The sequence below is a fragment of the Onthophagus taurus genome, chromosome 3, assembly GCF_036711975.1.
Source record: "Onthophagus taurus isolate NC chromosome 3, IU_Otau_3.0, whole genome shotgun sequence".
Lineage (NCBI taxonomy): Eukaryota > Metazoa > Arthropoda > Insecta > Coleoptera > Scarabaeidae > Onthophagus > Onthophagus taurus.
In genome coordinates this window covers 28,578,865-28,596,415 of record NC_091968.1, presented here as the reverse complement: position 1 = coordinate 28,596,415, position 17,551 = coordinate 28,578,865, and the positions used below count along the sequence as shown (strand labels likewise).

The 17,551-nt window shown below is 34.0% G+C and overlaps 4 protein-coding genes across 4 annotated transcripts; 1 reads left to right on the top strand and 3 right to left on the bottom strand.

Annotated features, from left to right (window-relative positions):
- Positions 1–16: 16 nt before the first annotated feature.
- On the bottom strand, positions 17–764 carry LOC111424050 (prefoldin 2). The gene is made up of 2 exons (XM_023057453.2): positions 557–764; positions 17–491 (listed from the first exon to the last, which is right to left on the bottom strand). Exons 1-2 carry the CDS (start codon positions 688–690, stop codon positions 191–193), a joined length of 435 nt encoding a protein of 144 aa, XP_022913221.1. The 5' UTR covers positions 691–764; the 3' UTR covers positions 17–190.
- Positions 765–2,845: 2,081 nt separating this feature from the next.
- On the bottom strand, positions 2,846–5,207 carry LOC111424046 (probable ATP-dependent RNA helicase DDX10). The gene has a single exon (XM_023057450.2). The coding sequence runs from the start codon at positions 5,147–5,149 to the stop codon at positions 2,861–2,863; it is 2,289 nt and encodes a 762-aa protein (XP_022913218.2). The 5' UTR covers positions 5,150–5,207; the 3' UTR covers positions 2,846–2,860.
- A 511-nt stretch (positions 5,208–5,718) lies between these two features.
- On the top strand, positions 5,719–13,526 carry LOC111424048 (cysteine--tRNA ligase, cytoplasmic). The gene is made up of 5 exons (XM_023057451.2): positions 5,719–5,814; positions 6,018–6,325; positions 6,372–6,558; positions 6,609–7,940; positions 13,004–13,526. Exons 2-5 carry the CDS (start codon positions 6,147–6,149, stop codon positions 13,499–13,501), a joined length of 2,196 nt encoding a protein of 731 aa, XP_022913219.1. The 5' UTR covers positions 5,719–5,814; positions 6,018–6,146; the 3' UTR covers positions 13,502–13,526.
- Positions 13,471–16,181, bottom strand: LOC111424049 (pyrroline-5-carboxylate reductase 3-like). Its single transcript, XM_023057452.2, has 3 exons — positions 15,513–16,181; positions 15,233–15,451; positions 13,471–13,832 (listed from the first exon to the last, which is right to left on the bottom strand). Exons 1-3 carry the CDS (start codon positions 15,876–15,878, stop codon positions 13,557–13,559), a joined length of 861 nt encoding a protein of 286 aa, XP_022913220.1. The 5' UTR covers positions 15,879–16,181; the 3' UTR covers positions 13,471–13,556.
- Positions 16,182–17,551: the final 1,370 nt, after the last annotated feature.

Sequence of the window (17,551 nt, the reverse complement as noted above, 5' to 3'; positions counted from 1 at the left end):
CATAAACAACGTCACAAAGCGTTCGAAAATAACTTTATTATTTCATGTTAATTTCCATATTATAAGCGTTTAACAAAGCGAAATTAAAATCAAATACAACCTTAAAATTAAAAATTTAAATTTACTGTAAAAGTTAAATAGGTTTATTATTAATTTTCCTTTTTAGTTGTCCTTTAAGAATTAAATATTTTTAAGAGACTAAAACATTTCCTCGGGCTTCTTTAGGTGCACTAGACGATTCCGGTTCGACTTCATCCTTCAAAGATTCTGGTCCATGAATACGAATATTATTCTTCACTTTAAAATCGTAAATTTCGTGTGCTTTTGCAATGAGATGTTCGTGAAATATCTTTGACAACTCCTCCAATTTTGTCTTATTTTCTTCAACTTCTGGTAAAACCTCCTTAACCGTTCGTTCTGTTAAGATACCTCCGACCAATCTGAAGCATTTCCGACCACCATCAACGGTTTTTAGAGATTCAATAACGAGCCTAAAAGGAAAACGAAAAAATATAAAGTGAGGTTAGGTTAAAAATTTTAAGGGTTAATTTTTTACTTGTGTTCGTTTAAATCAAACTCTAATTCATCTAATTTACTTCCAATTACACTTTGTTCACGTCTTAGTTGGTTAAAACTGGCAAGAATCTCTTCAGGGCGGAGTTTTTTGTCTTTTTTCGTGTCACTTGCCATTTTTGGAGATAAATAACCTCAACGCGTGCTGCCTAAACAAAATGAAACCGGGATCTTAAACATGAAGTTAGAAAGGAAGCTAACTTCATGATTAATTTCATTCTTTATTGTCTGTGTAATGTTGGTTGCTAACATCATAGAAATTACAATACCATTATCTTTAAATATTACTATTTAAAGACAATGGTATTTATACAATTATATTTTTATTATAATATTTATACAATTATATATGACAATTATATTTATATTACTTATATTGCTCTGCTTTAGTAACGTCTAAAAGTAGTGAAACTACTACTTTCCATAGTGTGATTAATTGGAAACTACCAACTTTTAGAATCGTATCTACCTCCTAGACATATTTTGAGTTGGCAACGCTGACTAGAACTAACATAAGACCTAAAACGAGAAACATTCAGGTTTACTTCTCTCAAGACGGCTAAACCCGAATGATAATGTTAATTCTCTCACTATGTTGCATATTTTTAATTAAACTAAAACTTGAACTAACACTAGACCTAGAACTAGAAATATTCGGGTTTAGCCGTGCGTCTCATAAGACGGCTAAAGCCGAATGATTTTAGTTTTTGGTCTAGTGTTAGTTCTATTTTTAATTCAAAAAAATATGCTTCAATCTAGCGCTGTATAACAAATAAAACTAGAACTAACACTAGACCTAGAACTAGAAATATTCGGGTTTAGCCGTCTTGAGAGACGTGATTCTAAACCCGAATGTTTCTAGTTCAAATGTTAGTTCTAGTGACAGCGGTAGGTAGGTACTTATATCACTACCATTAACCCTTTGTGTCCCGACGGTACTTTAAGGTACAATATTGAGATTGACGTAAAAATGAGCCAAGCGAATACAGATACGTTTTGGTACTTGAACAAAGCTTTGACTGATGAAGAACTTTTGGTTGAGGTTGAAAAAGTTCGTGTGAATTACAAAATATCCGGTTGGATAATTCTGAACAGACAGACATAGAAGATGACATTGTTATAACTAGTGCTAGTGAGATACCTATGCTGGAAGATGAACATGAAGAAGAAAATGGTGAACAACTAACTAATCAAAATGAGGAAAGTGACACTGAAGTAGTAGAAATACGTGGCAAAAGGCTCAAGAAGAAGAACAAGGCAGAAATTGATAGAAAATTGACAAAACGGAAAAAACAGGTTATTATACGATTATCCAGAAGGAATAATTGGTGATACTTTTGCAACTTGCAATAATCAAACAGATTATTTTCTAACACTGATGGATAACTGTCTGAAAGATATTACCTTTCAAAGTAATTTGTAGGCCACCCAAAGAAATAAAACGCTAAACTTGAAAGAAGAAAAGTTGCTGTGTTTCTTTGGCATAAATTTCTTAATGAGTTATCATAGTTTGCCAAGCTATAAACTTTTCTGAAGTAATGCTGAAGGGTTGGGTGTACTACTTGCCATACCTTTGTACTGTCCTTCAGTCGTTGATGATTACAATAAAAACATGGGTTCGGTAGATCATGCCGATCAACTTGGACAAGTGTATGCAATCGACCGCCGTTTCAAGAAGTGGTGGCACGGGCTTTTCTTACTGCGTCCACGAAAATGTCGTAGCGCAAGTTCACCAGCCCAGTTACCCAAAAGACGAAAGTACGGCTATTCTGTTACTGACGACGTAAAACTTGGGAACCGTGGTACGCAATGGATTACTTTTGGAAAAGAAAGAGGAAGGTGTGAAAATTGTTCTGCCAAAGCTATATTGAGTCCAGACCCCACTCAAAATGGACTGCGCGCAATGTTTATTTATGTTGTAATGAAAAAAAGAACTGTTTTTCTGAATATCATAATGTGATTTAGCTAAAGCAAGTGTTACTTATTTTTTAACGTCATAAAAAATGTATTATTTTCATATTAGCAATAAAAGTTTTTGTATACTGCAACATCACTAAAATATATTTCAATGCCTGACAGTACTTTCAAATACCACTATCCCCCTGGAATGGGGGGATTGTCATATTTTGCTAAAATTGATTCCAAAGGCCTTTACTGAGTGTATTTTGATAGCGTTTTAATTCTGTCACAAAGTTTCAAAAATTTTGACTTCTTGGGACACAAAGGGTTAATGTCAAAAATCAAAAAAGAAATGTTACAAAGAAAATCAAAATTTAGATTAAAAAAATTATTTTTTATTTAAAAGTAACATAGCAAGTTCTTCAGCTTCATTAACAGTTAAATCTTCAGAAAGTTTTTGTTTTTTCTTTTTAACCTTCTCCTTCTTGGTTTTCCTAATTTTTTGTTTTTCTTCATCTTTGTCATTTTCAACGTCTTTTTCTGCATTTTCTTTCCCGTAAATTTTATCTGGATCAGGTAACCAAGATAAATCAGGCTCATAACCATCAGATTCATCAAAATCATCAACCTCTTCGTCGTCGTCACCCCTTTTTCTTTTCAATTTTAATTTTTTCTTTTGTTCCTTTTTCTTGGCCTTCACTTTGTCTTTAAATAATTGTTTATCGAAACGATCTTCCTCTTTTAAAACGATTTTAGCAGTTTCGATGTCAATTCCTGAAACTTCCGGTTGGGTTTTTTCGTAATTTCGGGCTATTTCCGATTGCTTTTCTTTAGTAGTTTGGGGTACGATTTCACCTTCGTCGTCAAAAACTACTTTTTTATTAGCAACAAAGTTTTTCTTTAAAACTTTTTTAGCAGCTGCTATTTTTGTGATTATCTTTTTCGATTTGGAATTTTTTAAGAATTCTAATTGAGATAATTCTTCTGGCTTTAATGGAGCGATTTCTTTATCGCGATTCGTTACATTAAATAAATCTAATTCGTCATCATCATCATCATTATTATTATAAAAATTTGAAAAATCTTTCTTATCATATTCAGACTTAGTTTCGTTTTCTAATTCATTTTCATAATCACTTGATTCATTTTCATCATTAAATTTAATGATTTTATTCGATTTTTCATTTTTCTTCATTTTATCAATAAATCTAACTCTTGGGGCAATGCTTAACCCCAAAGATTTCGCATACTCAACCGTATCTAATTTATCAACATCAAAAATGTTCTTATTTTTCATTAAAAACACCGATTTTACATAAGACACAAAAGCCCTTTGTGATGTATCTTTAAGTGATGGAGTTGAAGCCAAAAACGCCTCCATTTTTCGAACTGGATTCTTCAACTTCTCAGGATTAACTTCAATTTTCTTGATGGGAATCTTTTTGCTTTCTAATTCCTCCAACATTTTAATTTCTGATGGCAATAATAAAAGCAAACTTTCCCCATCTTTATGATAACGCGCCGTCCTTCCAACTCTGTGAATATAAGTATCAGAATCTTCTGGGCAATCAACTTGGACCACCCAATGTACTTCAGGGAAATCTAACCCCCTCGAAACCAAATCAGTTGCAAACAACACTGCAGCTTGTTTCTTACAAAAAGTTTCATAAATTTCCATTCGTTTCAATTGATGCAAAGTACCATAAAGTGCTAAAAGGCTCACTCCTGGGCGTAATTTGCAAAACATTTCATTAAAAAACTTAACTTGTTTGCAAGTTGATAAAAACACAATTGTTTTCTTCTTTAAATGATTTTTTATAAAACTCCACAAAACAGAAACTTTTTGGTCCAAATCACAAATCATATAACTTTGTTCCAAACCTAATGGGGTGCTATATTTTGCATGTTCATGTACTGAAACATATTTAGGATCCTTCAAGCTCAAACGAGCTAAATCTTTAACTGATTTTGTTTGAGTTGCTGAAAATAATAAAGTTTGTCTCTCAAAAGGTAAATTTGCTATAATTGCATTCATAGTTTTCTCAAAACCCATATCAAGACATCGATCGGCTTCATCCAAAACCAAAATTTTTAAATTAACGCAATCGAACAAAGAATTTTCGTCCATATGTTGTAGCAGCCTTCCGGGGGTACAAATAACGATGTTGCATTGCCCCATTCGGTTTCGTTCAAATTTTAAATCTTTTCCCCCAATAATTAATCCGGCTGAGAAATCGTGGTGAATTCCCACTTTTCGGAGAGCTTCAAATATTTGATATGCAAGTTCTCTCGTTGGGGTTATCACCAAAGCACCTAATCCATCTAATCTTGTCCATCGTAAAGTGTATAATTTTTCTAATATTGGAATAATAAACGCTAAGGTTTTCCCCGATCCTGTATGAGCGGCACCTAAAATATCATAACCTTGAAGCCCCAATCCTATACATTCTCTTTGAATTTCCGTTGGTTTTACAAATCCGAAATCTTTCAATCCTTTTTGTGTACTCGTTGAAAATGGAAAATCAGAAAATTGTTTTATACTTGAAGAATCAATGTTTTTATAATTTTCTTGAAGCTTCTCGATTTGTTTTTCTTCCGGTTCAGCTTTGCGATTTTTTTTCTTCGTAAATACCTTTATTTTCTTTGGAACAGCAGTTTCTTTAAGTTTTTTCGACATATTTTAACCTTTTTGATTTTATAACCTACAAAAACAACGTGAATGACATTTTAACCTAAAATTTTATTTGCGGAATCTGTTTTATCGACATTGATTTAATTTCAAAGCAACTTTTAAAATATTAACGATTCATTACAATTTTAATCATTAAAAAACATTTTTTTAATCTTTAAACTGCTTTATTATAACCACATTTAAGTTATTACAAACTCAACAACCTAAAAATATTCAAAATAGAAAAAGACATAACCTATATCTTTTTTTTAACCACTTTATGAAAAAATTTAAAACTTAGCGATTCCAACAACACCACAAGTTAATCTAGCTCCTGAATTACCAGTAGTTGGGTTTCCTTTTTTTTTGGAACATCAGTGATTGTTTCTTTAAGTTTTTTCGACATATTTTACTATTTCACTTTTTTGATTTTATAACCTACAAAAACAACGTTAAGTATATAATGAAAGACCTTCTTCAGAAACTGGTTCCAACTCCAGTTTCTTCAGAACCAGTTTCGGAAGAAGGTTGCAACATGGCATTCGAAACGTCAAACCTTTTATTAAAAGATGCAAGGCAAAATCCGAAAGTTTCTAGTTTTAGTTCGAATTTTAGTGTAATTCACACCGGCCGTGAAAGCCTTCGTACTTAAAGTATATAATAATTTTAAGGTGAGGTTAGAACTTTCTTTTGACAGCTTATTTGTGACCATCTTTAAAGATAAAATTGAATAAAATAATTTGTTAATCTTGCAAAATAAAATGTTTGTCTTTTTAATAACAATTTTAATTAAATTAAATATATTTAATTTATTATAATCTAATTTTATTCTTAATTATTTTTTATTAGTATTCATTTTAAATTTTCTACATAGATGTCGCCACGATCATTTAGACATCATTGTCAAAAAAACGTCACCGGTTTTTGAGGTTATAAATCTAATCAAAACTCGAATTCTCATTAAAAAAAATTGTGCAAACGTGGCTAATTTCGTTTAATAATCATGGCAAAGCGTTCCCAACCCGAATGGACCCCTTACGAAATAAAAGACGCCCCGGTTTTAAAACTTTACAACAGTTTAACTCGGCGCAAAGAGGTTTTTGTGCCCAAAAATGGAAAAAAGGTGTCTTGGTATAGTTGTGGACCCACCGTTTATGATGCTTCCCATATGGGACACGCAAGGTAAATTTTACCATTGATATTTCACGCGCTAAAGTTAAATTTACAGGTCGTATATAACTTTTGATATACTACGAAGAGTTTTGAGTGATTATTTTGGTTATGATATCTTGTATGTTATGAATATTACTGATATCGATGATAAAATTATTAAAAGGGCTCGACAAAATTATCTTTACGAACAGTATTTAAATGAAGAAAAAGACTTGAAGGATGTTTTAAACGATGCGGAATTAGTTGGTATTTTCTTATTTTTGTGGTTAAAATCTTAATGATTTCATTTAAGGTTATGAAAAAGTTTACTGAAACAGCGAAAGCGACAACGGATGGCGATAAAAAGTTAATGTATGATAAATTATTAGAACGATTAACGTTAGCGGTTGAAAATTTACAAAATTCCATTAAAAAAGGGGATAAAAACGAAATTATTTTAGCAAAAACCCAATTTCTTAAAGAATGCAAAGATCCTTTATCAGATTGGTTAGATTCTCTATTAGGATCTTCTGTTACAGAGAATAGGATATTTTTTGATCTCCCAAATCATTGGGAAAAAGAATTTCATAAAGATATGGATGCTTTAAACGTTTTAAAACCCCACGTTTTAACCAGAGTTAGTGAATATATCCCAGAAATTATCACGTACATTCAAAAAATCATCTCGAATGAGCTTGGTTATGAAGCAAATGGGTCTGTTTATTTTGATGTTTCAACTTTTGACTCAAAAAAGCATCATCACTATGCCAAATTAGTCCCAGAAGCTTATGGAGACACTAAAAGTCTTCAAGAAGGTGAAGGAGATTTAACCACAAGTGAACAAACATCAGAAAAAAAATCACCGAATGATTTCGCGTTGTGGAAACGAAGTAAAGCTGGTGAACCCGCTTGGGATTCCCCATGGGGTAAAGGACGACCAGGGTGGCACATCGAATGTTCCGCGATGGCCACAGCTATTTGTGGTGAAAATTTAGATATCCACACCGGAGGGGTTGATTTAAAATTTCCCCATCACGATAACGAAATAGCTCAAAGCGAGGCGTATTTTGATTCATCCGAATGGGTTAAATATTTCCTACATTCAGGACATCTTACAATCGCGGGTTGTAAAATGTCGAAATCGTTAAAAAATTTCGTCACCATTCAAGATGCCTTGAAAAATTACACATCAAGACAATTAAGATTCGCGTTTTTATTACATTCGTGGAAAGACACTTTAGATTACAGCGTAAACACGATGGAGATAGCAGTTCAATACGAAAAATTATTCAACGAATTCTTTTTGAACGTCAAAGACGTTACGAGAGGGACTATTAATCAAACGACGACCGATTCGACATTCTTAAAATGGAACCGAAACGAATTGGAGCTAAACGAGAAGTTTTTGTCCACGAAAAACTTGGTTCATAACGCTTTATGTGATAACGTTGATACGCGGAGCGTTTTGGAGACGATGCGAGATCTTGTTACGGCGACTAATTTATATTTGAGGGATCAAAAAATCGTTAATAATTTATTATTGTTTGATATCGCGGTTTATATCACTAAAATTTTGAAAATTTTTGGCACCATTAATGAAAATAACGATGTTGGGTTCCCAATTTCACAACAAACAACCGGAAATGTGAGTAAAATTCAATATAACCTCTTCTCCTTAAGATCCTTAAGGTCTTTGCCCACTATACCGTTCTAGGAGCGTGTCAAACACGTAAGAAAACACTACAATGCCCACTGCAATGAATCAACAGTCTACAGCCTGCCTAAGTCTGACGTCACAGAGGTGGGCGGAGCTTATACTGACTTCAAACAATTTCGTTGCTAACCACAGTTGCTAAGATAAATCGCCAAAAAATGTCATTTGAAATGTCATCACTTATAGTAAGTTTAGACATGCATGGATTTAGTAGTGTAAACATCAACTGGCATGCAAGTTGAAATCATGCATGTATGGATCAGAAAAGTCTGCATCCTTCTGAAATCACTGGCCCCAGTGATGAGTCTAAAAACATGTAACCATGACAACATAGATGAGTATCCACAAAAACACAAAATCTTTTAATGTCAAATGTAGGTTATGTTATGACACGATCTTTTCGTCGTTTCTTTTTCTGTATTCCTTTTATCTTTTTTTCCACTAAAAGTTTAGCGACGATTTTGCATGCTTCGGAAAGTTCACTCGACAAAGCACTGTGCAGTACACTTTAAAAATGAATCTGGCGTGTCACTTATTTTTGTTTTCTCACATGTAGTGTTAACCTTTACTGGCGCCACTAAACCCATGCATGTCTAAACTCACCTTTAGTTTATTTTTTTTAACATTAATGGAAAATTACATATATTACGGTGATTTACCGTTAGCAACACAGTTAGCAACGAAAATTAGTTTGGAGTCAGTATAAGCTCCGCCCATCTCTGTGACGTCAAGGCTTAGGTTGTCTATTCAGATCTCGTTTAGTGCAGCACCAGATCTGTTACATACATTGTTGTGTTAACTCCCGTGCTTTCAATGGACTAAATGGCCACATTTAACTGACCTTCATAACAATTTTCCAAGCAGAAGTTCTTGCTATAAACTTCTGCACCGGTTTGAATCTACAGAAGAGACAGAAAGGTGTATCCATAAACATTTTCACAGACAGTCGGGGGCTGCCTTAAAGGCAATTCAGGCCTACACGTGTGATTCCGCACTGATCAGAGAGTGCACCAGCAACCTGCGAGAACTCGCTAGGGGCAATGATGTTACCCGGAGCCTACGATATTCCAGGCCGTACTGTGATGGTGGGGGTTCGGGGTATAAACTACGATGACAAAGACGGACTATAGCAGTGTTGCCGTTTTAAAAAGACGTTCATCGTTCTACGTGGATAGAAAAAAATATTTGTTTTTATGTGGCATTAAATTTTCTAACTTTCCTACTATTTTCTGCAAAATTTTATTATTTATGATTTTTGTATAATTATTTAAAATTATATTGCACAGAACCGATGTAAAAAAATTACAAAGAAATGCTAAATAGAACAAAGGAAAACCCATCCACAAAATAGACGGCAACGAATATAAGCTTAACTGAGAAAATATTAACTAAAAACACAATCTTCTTTATAAAAAGAGCAAAATCTGATGAAAAACAAAAATGAAAAATTAAATAAGACGCAGAAAACCTATAGAAAAAACCCTGAAAATATCTAACGTTTAAAACTGTGAGGACGCTCCGACTACCTCTCAGCTCGACAGTTAAAACACGACTGAGCGGTACCCCGAGATGAAGAATCGTACCCTGAGATTCGAGTTTCCCCACCATTACAGTATGGCCTGGAATATCGTAGGCTCCGTGTTACCCTATGGTGGGTTCCAGGTCGCAGCAACATTGAGGACACTGAAAAGGGACCCCAACCTGGTTGTGGACTACAAAAAAGCCACCTAAAACAAATAATTAACATTTGGGAGGGCACAAAGATACCCTTACGCTGGAAAGAACTTCCAGGTCACAGACAAGCGATAAGTCAGAAACAGCTGAACATATACTGTGCAATTGTGTCGCCAGAGACCACCTAAGACACAACATTTTCGGTAAAACTGTACCGACATAAAGGTTCAAGACCTCAAGGCAATACTAAGGTTCATCAAGGACCTACATTTACCCTAAACTTTTGGATGGCTAAAGTTACAATAGATCTTATAGGTCGCGGTAACGAGAGGGGCCGCCCCCTTCAGCCCGGCAGTAATAGTAATAATAATAACGCCTTTGCTTTGGTCCCTTCTGGTTGATGATCTGATTGCAATAATCGAAACCGTTGGTGTAGAAACACAAGCGTATGCTGATGACATTGTCGTTATGGTGAAAGGAACCTGTTTGTCGAGGATATCCAAAGTCCTTCAGGTGATACCATTTGCGCTTCAAAAAAAAATGAAGAGGACGTTGAAGACGAGGAATTGTCAACAATCAAAGACGTATTATCATTAAACGAATCTGTCGTAATTTAGATTACATCAAGTTATTATGATTATTATCATCAAGCAGCCCTCTGTATCCATTGTTGCACATAATAATAATATCTTTATTTCCATAGGCTGTACAGAATCAGAAATTGTCATTACGCTAATGATTACAAAAGATAGTCGGTACAATACGTACTTTCGTCATCTCACAGCGAACATGCACAGTGAAAATACAAAAAACAAACACAAAAGGAAACAAAACAAATTACTGCAATTCTCTGTCATCGTCGTGGTCCCATTCCGTGGTTAGTAAATATTCCCCCACTGAGTAAAAGCATTTGGATGGAATAAAAATTTTCAATTTATACTTGAAACGGTTGAAATCAAGCCTCTTAAATGTTATCGGCAAATGATTGTATAAGCGAATCATCATATGTTGAGGGCTATTTTGGGTGAGAGACAGTCGGCATTTGGGTATGTACAGATTTCCAGCCTGCCTAGTGGGGTATTGAGTATTTATATCACCACTCCTAGCAAATTTCATAAGGTGTTTCTTTACATATAAGAGTGATTGCAGAATATAAACACAAGGCATGGGTAATAAGCGATTCTTTCGAAATGATTCCTTACATGATTCATTATAAGACAAATCAAACATCGACCTAATGACTTTCTTCTAAGCCACAAACATCCATTGTGAAATCGAAGAATTGCCCCAACACACAATGCCATAATTTAGATGGGAATAAACCAAACCGTAATAAATAGTTTTGACAATTTCGGTCACAACTCGTGTCTGCTCATCCCAGGAAAAGTGTGCATCAAACTGGATACCAAGAAATTTCACATTGTCTGCAGATTTAACCGATGTTTAACCGAAATCAGGTTTATTGTATTTTGAGGTGAACTGCGTTAGTTGCGTTTTACCACAGTTCAATATCAAACCATTGGTGTTACACCAATGTAGCATTTCGCGAGCAACATCGGTGATCCTTATTGACAACTGCGGAACTGATTTAGCTGTTATTGCGACGGCACGATCGTCGGCAAATAAAACCTATGTACAATCTGTACAAGATAAAGGGACATCGTTTATGTACAAAATGAAAAGCAACGGCCCCAATATGCTCCCCTGAGGGACTCCATGTTGCACTGGGAGGAGAGACGAGTAGACAGTACTATTATTCTTTGACAACTTTACCAGCTGCTGCCTACCAGACAGGAAACTTTGAATCCACGCTAAGGCTGGGCCTCGAATACCATATCGACTCAATTTTTCTAAGAGTAGTTGGTGATGTAGAGTATCAAACGCTCTAGACAAGTCAAAGAATAGGCCACAACAGACAGACCGAACATCCAGACACTCCACCACAGATGCATAAAATTCCAAAACAGCATCCTGAGTTGACTTATCAGTCGTAAAGCTAAACTGATGATTATTAATTATATTACACTTGTTAACGAATTCATTTAGTCGCGTAAAAAATGCTCTTTCAAAAATCTTTGAAATTGTCGGAAGAACAACTACAGATCTCCCTTTTTGAAAATGGGGGTTATGGAGGCTATCTATGTAGGCTACATAGAGCTCCCCTATTCTGTTTCATTCGATTCTATTCTGTGCTCTCTTACAGCCTGGGTACGTATTGTTGAAGGTTGTACATAAATTCGGTAGATAGGTATGATATGGTGTAGTGGGCAAAGATCTTTATGCCTTATGGCGTCGGATAAATCTTTTCCTATTTCTCCATCCACTTCTTCCACTCCTCCAGTTCCTGCCTAATTGCTTTATAGAGTCTTCCCAACTTCTGCTATTCTTTCCTCCCACTTCTTCCTAGGTCTTCCCCTCTTTTTCTTATCCTTATTCTTTGCTACAAATTTTTTTTTTTACTATTGTGTTCCTTATCTTATCCTCACTATTTTCCGTAAAAATTTCATTTCCATTGCTGTGATTTTGGCATATGTTAATATTGGGACTACAGTTTCAATCTTATCTCAAAAATGATTCTATTTAGAGTATGATATACGTTGTTTGTTTTCCCTATTCATGCATTTCTGTCTAAATCTATCCTCCCATCTTGTGATATTATACTGGCCAAGTACTCATATGATAACACATAGGGTAACATTTTCTGTTCTTACCTCTATCGCGTATATCACAACAGATCTTATATAATAATATATAGATCTTGCTTTCTAAGGACATATTTGTTTTGCCATAATATGTTCCTTAGGTATGTAAATGAACATTGAGATATAGAGATTATCTCAACCAATACAGTTCTGAGTGAGGATATGTGCAGATATTTATCTAAACTTTTATTGTTATTCATAACAGCCTTTGATCACCACTTCCGCGATTATTTTTTACGCTTCCAATTGATGCCTTGTCAGTTTTCATCTTCATCATTGCCTCTCCTAATTCTTGCATTGTTATCTCTTCAGTTGCTATGTCTGTAGTGTCTTCCCTTATCTCATCCTCCATTGTTTGTGTCCGTTTTCCATCCTTAAAATTTTCTGCATAAAAATCCGCCCACACGTCTAGAATATCCCCTGTAATTGTCTTTTATATGTTTTCTTTGATCTCCCTTCAATTATCTCTTGTTATTCGATCAGTATGTTTCACTTAAGTTTGTTTTGAACTCTTCCCAACTTTTCTTTTTCACCTCCCTTATCATATCCTTAACTCTATCCTCTTCCTAATTATCCAACATAACCTCAAAATAAAAAATAATGTTTTGATTATTTTAGATTGAATCAATAATAATGCCTTATTTAAGTATACTAGCGGAATTTCGCGATAACATTCGCCTCCAAGCAAAAAATTTAAAAGCAACGGACATTTTAATACAATGCGATAAATTACGAGATGAAATTCTCCCAAATGTCGGTGTAAGACTCGAAGATAAAGAAGGCGGATTAAGCGCGGTTAAATTGGTGGATAAAGAGACGTTGTTGAAGGAAAAAGAAGCGAAAAAACAAGCTGAATTAGAAAAAATAAAAGAGAAGGAGAAGAAAAAAGCTGAAATGTTAGCAGCTCAAGCTGCCAAAGATGCTTTAAAACGTGTTAATCCCATCGACATGTTTAAATCTGAGAAGGATAAGTATTCGAAATTTGATGAAATGGGGTTACCCACTCACGACGCGCAAGGAAATGAGTTAAGTAAAGGTCTCATTAAGAAATTACAAAAATTACAAACAGCACAAGAAAAAAAATATAAAGAATATTTAGATTCTATTCAAAAATAATAATATAATAAGTTTCCATCATTAATTATTGAGTTTCTTTTAACTAAATTTGTCTTTACTTCCTTCCCAACTCCTCAGATTTCTTTGTTGAAGCTTCTATTGCATTCATAATCGCAGCTCTAACTCCCCCAGATTCCAAAGCATGTATCCCAGTGATTGTTGTCCCACCCGGGGAACAAACTTCCTCTTTTAAAACCCCCGTGGACTTTCCAGTTTGTTGAACCATTTTAGCCGCGCCAAGAACGGTTTGTGCAGCGAAATTGGTTGCCATATTTCGGGGAACTCCCATCATAACGGCGCCATCAGACATTGCTTCAATTATTAAGTAAATCTAAAATGATTAAATTTATTTTTGAAATAATTTATGATTAAAAGAATCGGAAAAATTCAAGAATCATTATGTGGCTTAAAAATCGACGATTTTATTTTAATCAATGTGAAATGACTCAAAAAACACGCCAAAAATAAAAAGAAAGTGCGGTAAAGTGTAAAATGTGAGGTTACAAGCAATGTTAACCATGCATTTTCCTATTAAACCGGTCAACACCTAACCTACAAATTGTTTATTTTATAGCCACGCACAAAATTAATCTGATAAACTTTAAAGTAAAGTATCACTAAATTAAGATACAAAAGTTTTAATGTTTTTTAAAATCTATTACAATAAAGACAACTTACGTATACAGGATCAGTTAAAAAGTTATGACGAAACAAAGTTACGCTTTCTTTAATGGAACATCCTGTGTATTACTCCATATTTCAGTTCATCTCGAAATTCTAAACAAAATTTATGTAGCACATCATAGACGTAAACTTAACCGTCTTCCAGATATTCAGTTTTTAAAAATTTACGAATTTATCTAATTAGTGACGTAATTTATCTTTGGGCGCAAATTATTCAAACTATTTTTGTATTTTTGACCATAGAAAATAGCTTCGTAGAAATGTAACTCTCTAAACAAAAACTATGTTCTAAAAATTGAACGCATGTGGCGCCATCTGTTGGGGATATTTTGGAATTATTCAGCTAAGAACCGAACCACTAGAATACAGGTTGGAATTGGTTTATATATAAAAGCTCCAACCACAGAATAATTGTTTGGAAAGTGTTTGGAGCCGCTATGTGGCCCCCATTAACGTTCCGACTGGTTGGAAATTCCTCAGATGCAATTACCTATGGCAATTACACCTGTCAAATAATGACATGTGAGATCGCATCTGATGGGCTTCCAACCAGTTATAATGTTAACTGAAACAAAGCTATAATGTCAATTATAATCTAATTATTTAATCATACCATTATTACTTTATTATACTCTTACCGAAAAATCACTTTAAAATGACGTTTTCGTCTGTCATTTTGAACAAACTTCAACTTTATAATTTTAAAAGTTGAAGTTAGCAGCAAATTTAAAAATATAACACGAATTGGGATCTATACTTTTTAAATTAAAAGAATGATACTGGTAATAATTGTTATTGCTCTCTCTCATCATTCCCACTATTAATAATAAAATTGTTAGTTTAATTAAATTATTTCAGTATAGACGCTAATGCCATCTTACGGTGGGATTTCGACATACAATCGGTCCCAAGTTCTGCAAAATTTTACACCTTTCCCCATTTTTTTAAATTTGTAACGTCTTTGAGTGATTTAGCGTCGATTAAAATAAAAAATTGTCGTTTTTTAAGCGACATGATGATTCTTAAATTATACCAAAAAAATCTTACAAATGCCGGACCACAACCGGTTAAAGCACCAACTGCGTCAATCATCGATTCAGGAACTAATTGGCATAATCCAGAAACTTCTAAAATTGTTTTAACGACGAAAGAATCGTGATCTGTTGCATGTTGACCCGGGCAATAAACACTACAACCAGCGCCAACCATCATTGGGGTGTTTGGCATTACTCTAATAACTCGGCTACCTTCTAATCTTGTTAAAATCTATAAAAATTTAAAATATATACTTTAATATACTTAGTGTTGAAATGAAGATGATCCTCACACTTTCTAAAGCTTCTAATTTGACACCAGCCAAAACGGAAACAAATAATTTATTGTCAGTCAACTCCCAATCTGAGATTGTATCGTAAACGTTAGCGATAGCAGCGGGTAAAATATGTGGTTTAACCGCTAGAAAAATAAGGGAGGATTTCTCGACGACTACCCCGTTTTCGGTGGTGATTTGAACACCTTTCGTTTTCCATTCTTTGAGATTTTCTTCGTGGGGCCCCGAAACGTACATGCTTGAGTATGGGGCGAGTCCTTTTTGCACAATTCCTTCCGCAATAGCTCGTGCCATATTTCCTCCACCGATAAAACCGATTTTCATCGTTTTAAACACAGCTAAATTATTAAGGGAGTCACCCATCTTTTATTTATTTATTTTTTAAATTGAGGTTATGAAACTTTAAAAAATAATTTTAAAGCGAAGCGATTTTAACTCAAATACGTAGTTTTCGATTAGAATTTAAAACGTTACTGGTGGTTAAAGTAATAAAGTTTTAATTCTTGATGATGATTACGTATTTATACGTGTTACAACATAAAATGATACGTAGTTCGGTTAATATTTGTTTTTTATTTTCCGTTTATGAAGGAAGTGGTTAATTTGTTTATTTAAAGGGTTTAATCGGGGTTTTAAATAATAATAATGCTTTATGATAAATTATGATAACAAAATGTGAAGTTTTCGTAAAAATAAAAATATTGTTGACATAGATAATTGAACGCCATCTATTGTCGCATTAAAAAAGATTTCTACTATATCAACTTATTTATTTATAACTTTTTTCATAAAAAGTTATTGAAATTATATTAATTATACTTACATTATCAAATTTTACCGTGAAGTCCAATGATTCTAGTTTTAGGTCTGCGTTAATTCTAGTGATCATATTAGTCTAAAACTAGAACTAACACTAGACCTAGAACTAGAATCATTCGGGTTTAGCCGTCTTGAGAGACGTGCGGCTAAATCCGAATGTTTCTAGTTCTAAATCTAGTGTTAGTTCTAGTGATAGTGTAGAATTAGAACCAACACTACACCAAGAACTACAAATATTCGGGTGGAATTAGAACTATAACATTGCACTTAATTGTTTCTATTCGGTGGAGAAAATTTGTTGTTCACGAAATAAGATCACGACACTGTTAAAACTTTAGTGATTGTTTATACGGTTTTGTTTATTGTATGTTTGTGATGGATTTGAATAGTGTTGTAATTACAGATTTCTATTCTTAAATTCATTACCAGAGAGAGATCATAACGCAAATAAAGACAGATGTCAAATCCTTCTAATTTTCGAAAACTCCATCTAACGGAATTCTTTCGAACTACTCAAAATTCGAAAACTTATTTTATTCACAAGGACAGTAGAATCTAACAGGACTGCTACATCCATTGTTGTGACAACCTGCCCGCAAACTACGTCACATTATTTTCCACGCCCAGCTGTTGTTATGGTCTATGCGTTTGCTGTGTTTTTAGAGGTTATATCCTAGACTTATTCATATTATTTTTGAAGTTTTATGTTTTTAGACGTATTAATGTCTATTATATAACCTCTAAAAACACAGACAGTTACCAGGCGTGGCAAATAGTGTGACGTAGAGTGCAATGGATGTAGCAGTCCTGTTAGATTCTACTGTCCTTGTTTTATTCATATTTATCTTTTTTAATTCTTCACTAACCTGGATGAAACTTCGTATTTGATGCATATATCCTGTTATTTCAGCCGTCCATTGGAAGTTTCAAGATTCTCCAACCACAAAAGAAGTTTGAATTTTACAAATTTAAATCCTATTTTCAAAGTCAAAATCGTTCAAAATTTTCCGGAATCTAATAAATTAGATGTAGCCGACACTAATCTTTCCGTTTTGGATGGTTTAGAAAGGATATTAACACTTTTAAGAAAATTATGAGTAACTAAAAACTGTCAACTGAATTGAGGTTATGTTTCTCTCAGGTAAAACCTGTCTTGGAAGCTTTATTACTACAGTATGTTATAAAATGACGTATATATAATATCAGTTTCCTAGTCT

Coding starts and splice junctions, on each gene's coding strand:
- LOC111424046 (XM_023057450.2), bottom strand. CDS start 5,149: ATGTCGAAAAAACTTAAAGAAACTGCTGTTCCAAAGAAAATAAAGGTA.
- LOC111424048 (XM_023057451.2), top strand. CDS start 6,147: ATGGCAAAGCGTTCCCAACCCGAATGGACCCCTTACGAAATAAAAGAC. Junction 6,559..6,608: donor TTTTAAACGATGCGGAATTA/GTTGGTATTTTC, acceptor ATTTCATTTAAG/GTTATGAAAAAGTTTACTGA. Junction 7,941..13,003: donor CACAACAAACAACCGGAAAT/GTGAGTAAAATT, acceptor TGATTATTTTAG/ATTGAATCAATAATAATGCC.
- LOC111424050 (XM_023057453.2), bottom strand. CDS start 690: ATGGCAAGTGACACGAAAAAAGACAAAAAACTCCGCCCTGAAGAGATT. Junction 492..556: donor TTTGATTTAAACGAACACAA/GTAAAAAATTAA, acceptor TTTTCCTTTTAG/GCTCGTTATTGAATCTCTAA.
- LOC111424049 (XM_023057452.2), bottom strand. CDS start 15,878: ATGGGTGACTCCCTTAATAATTTAGCTGTGTTTAAAACGATGAAAATC. Junction 15,452..15,512: donor AATTAGAAGCTTTAGAAAGT/GTGAGGATCATC, acceptor AAATTTTTATAG/ATTTTAACAAGATTAGAAGG. Junction 13,833..15,232: donor CCGGTTGTGGTCCGGCATTT/GTAAGATTTTTT, acceptor TAATCATTTTAG/ATTTACTTAATAATTGAAGC.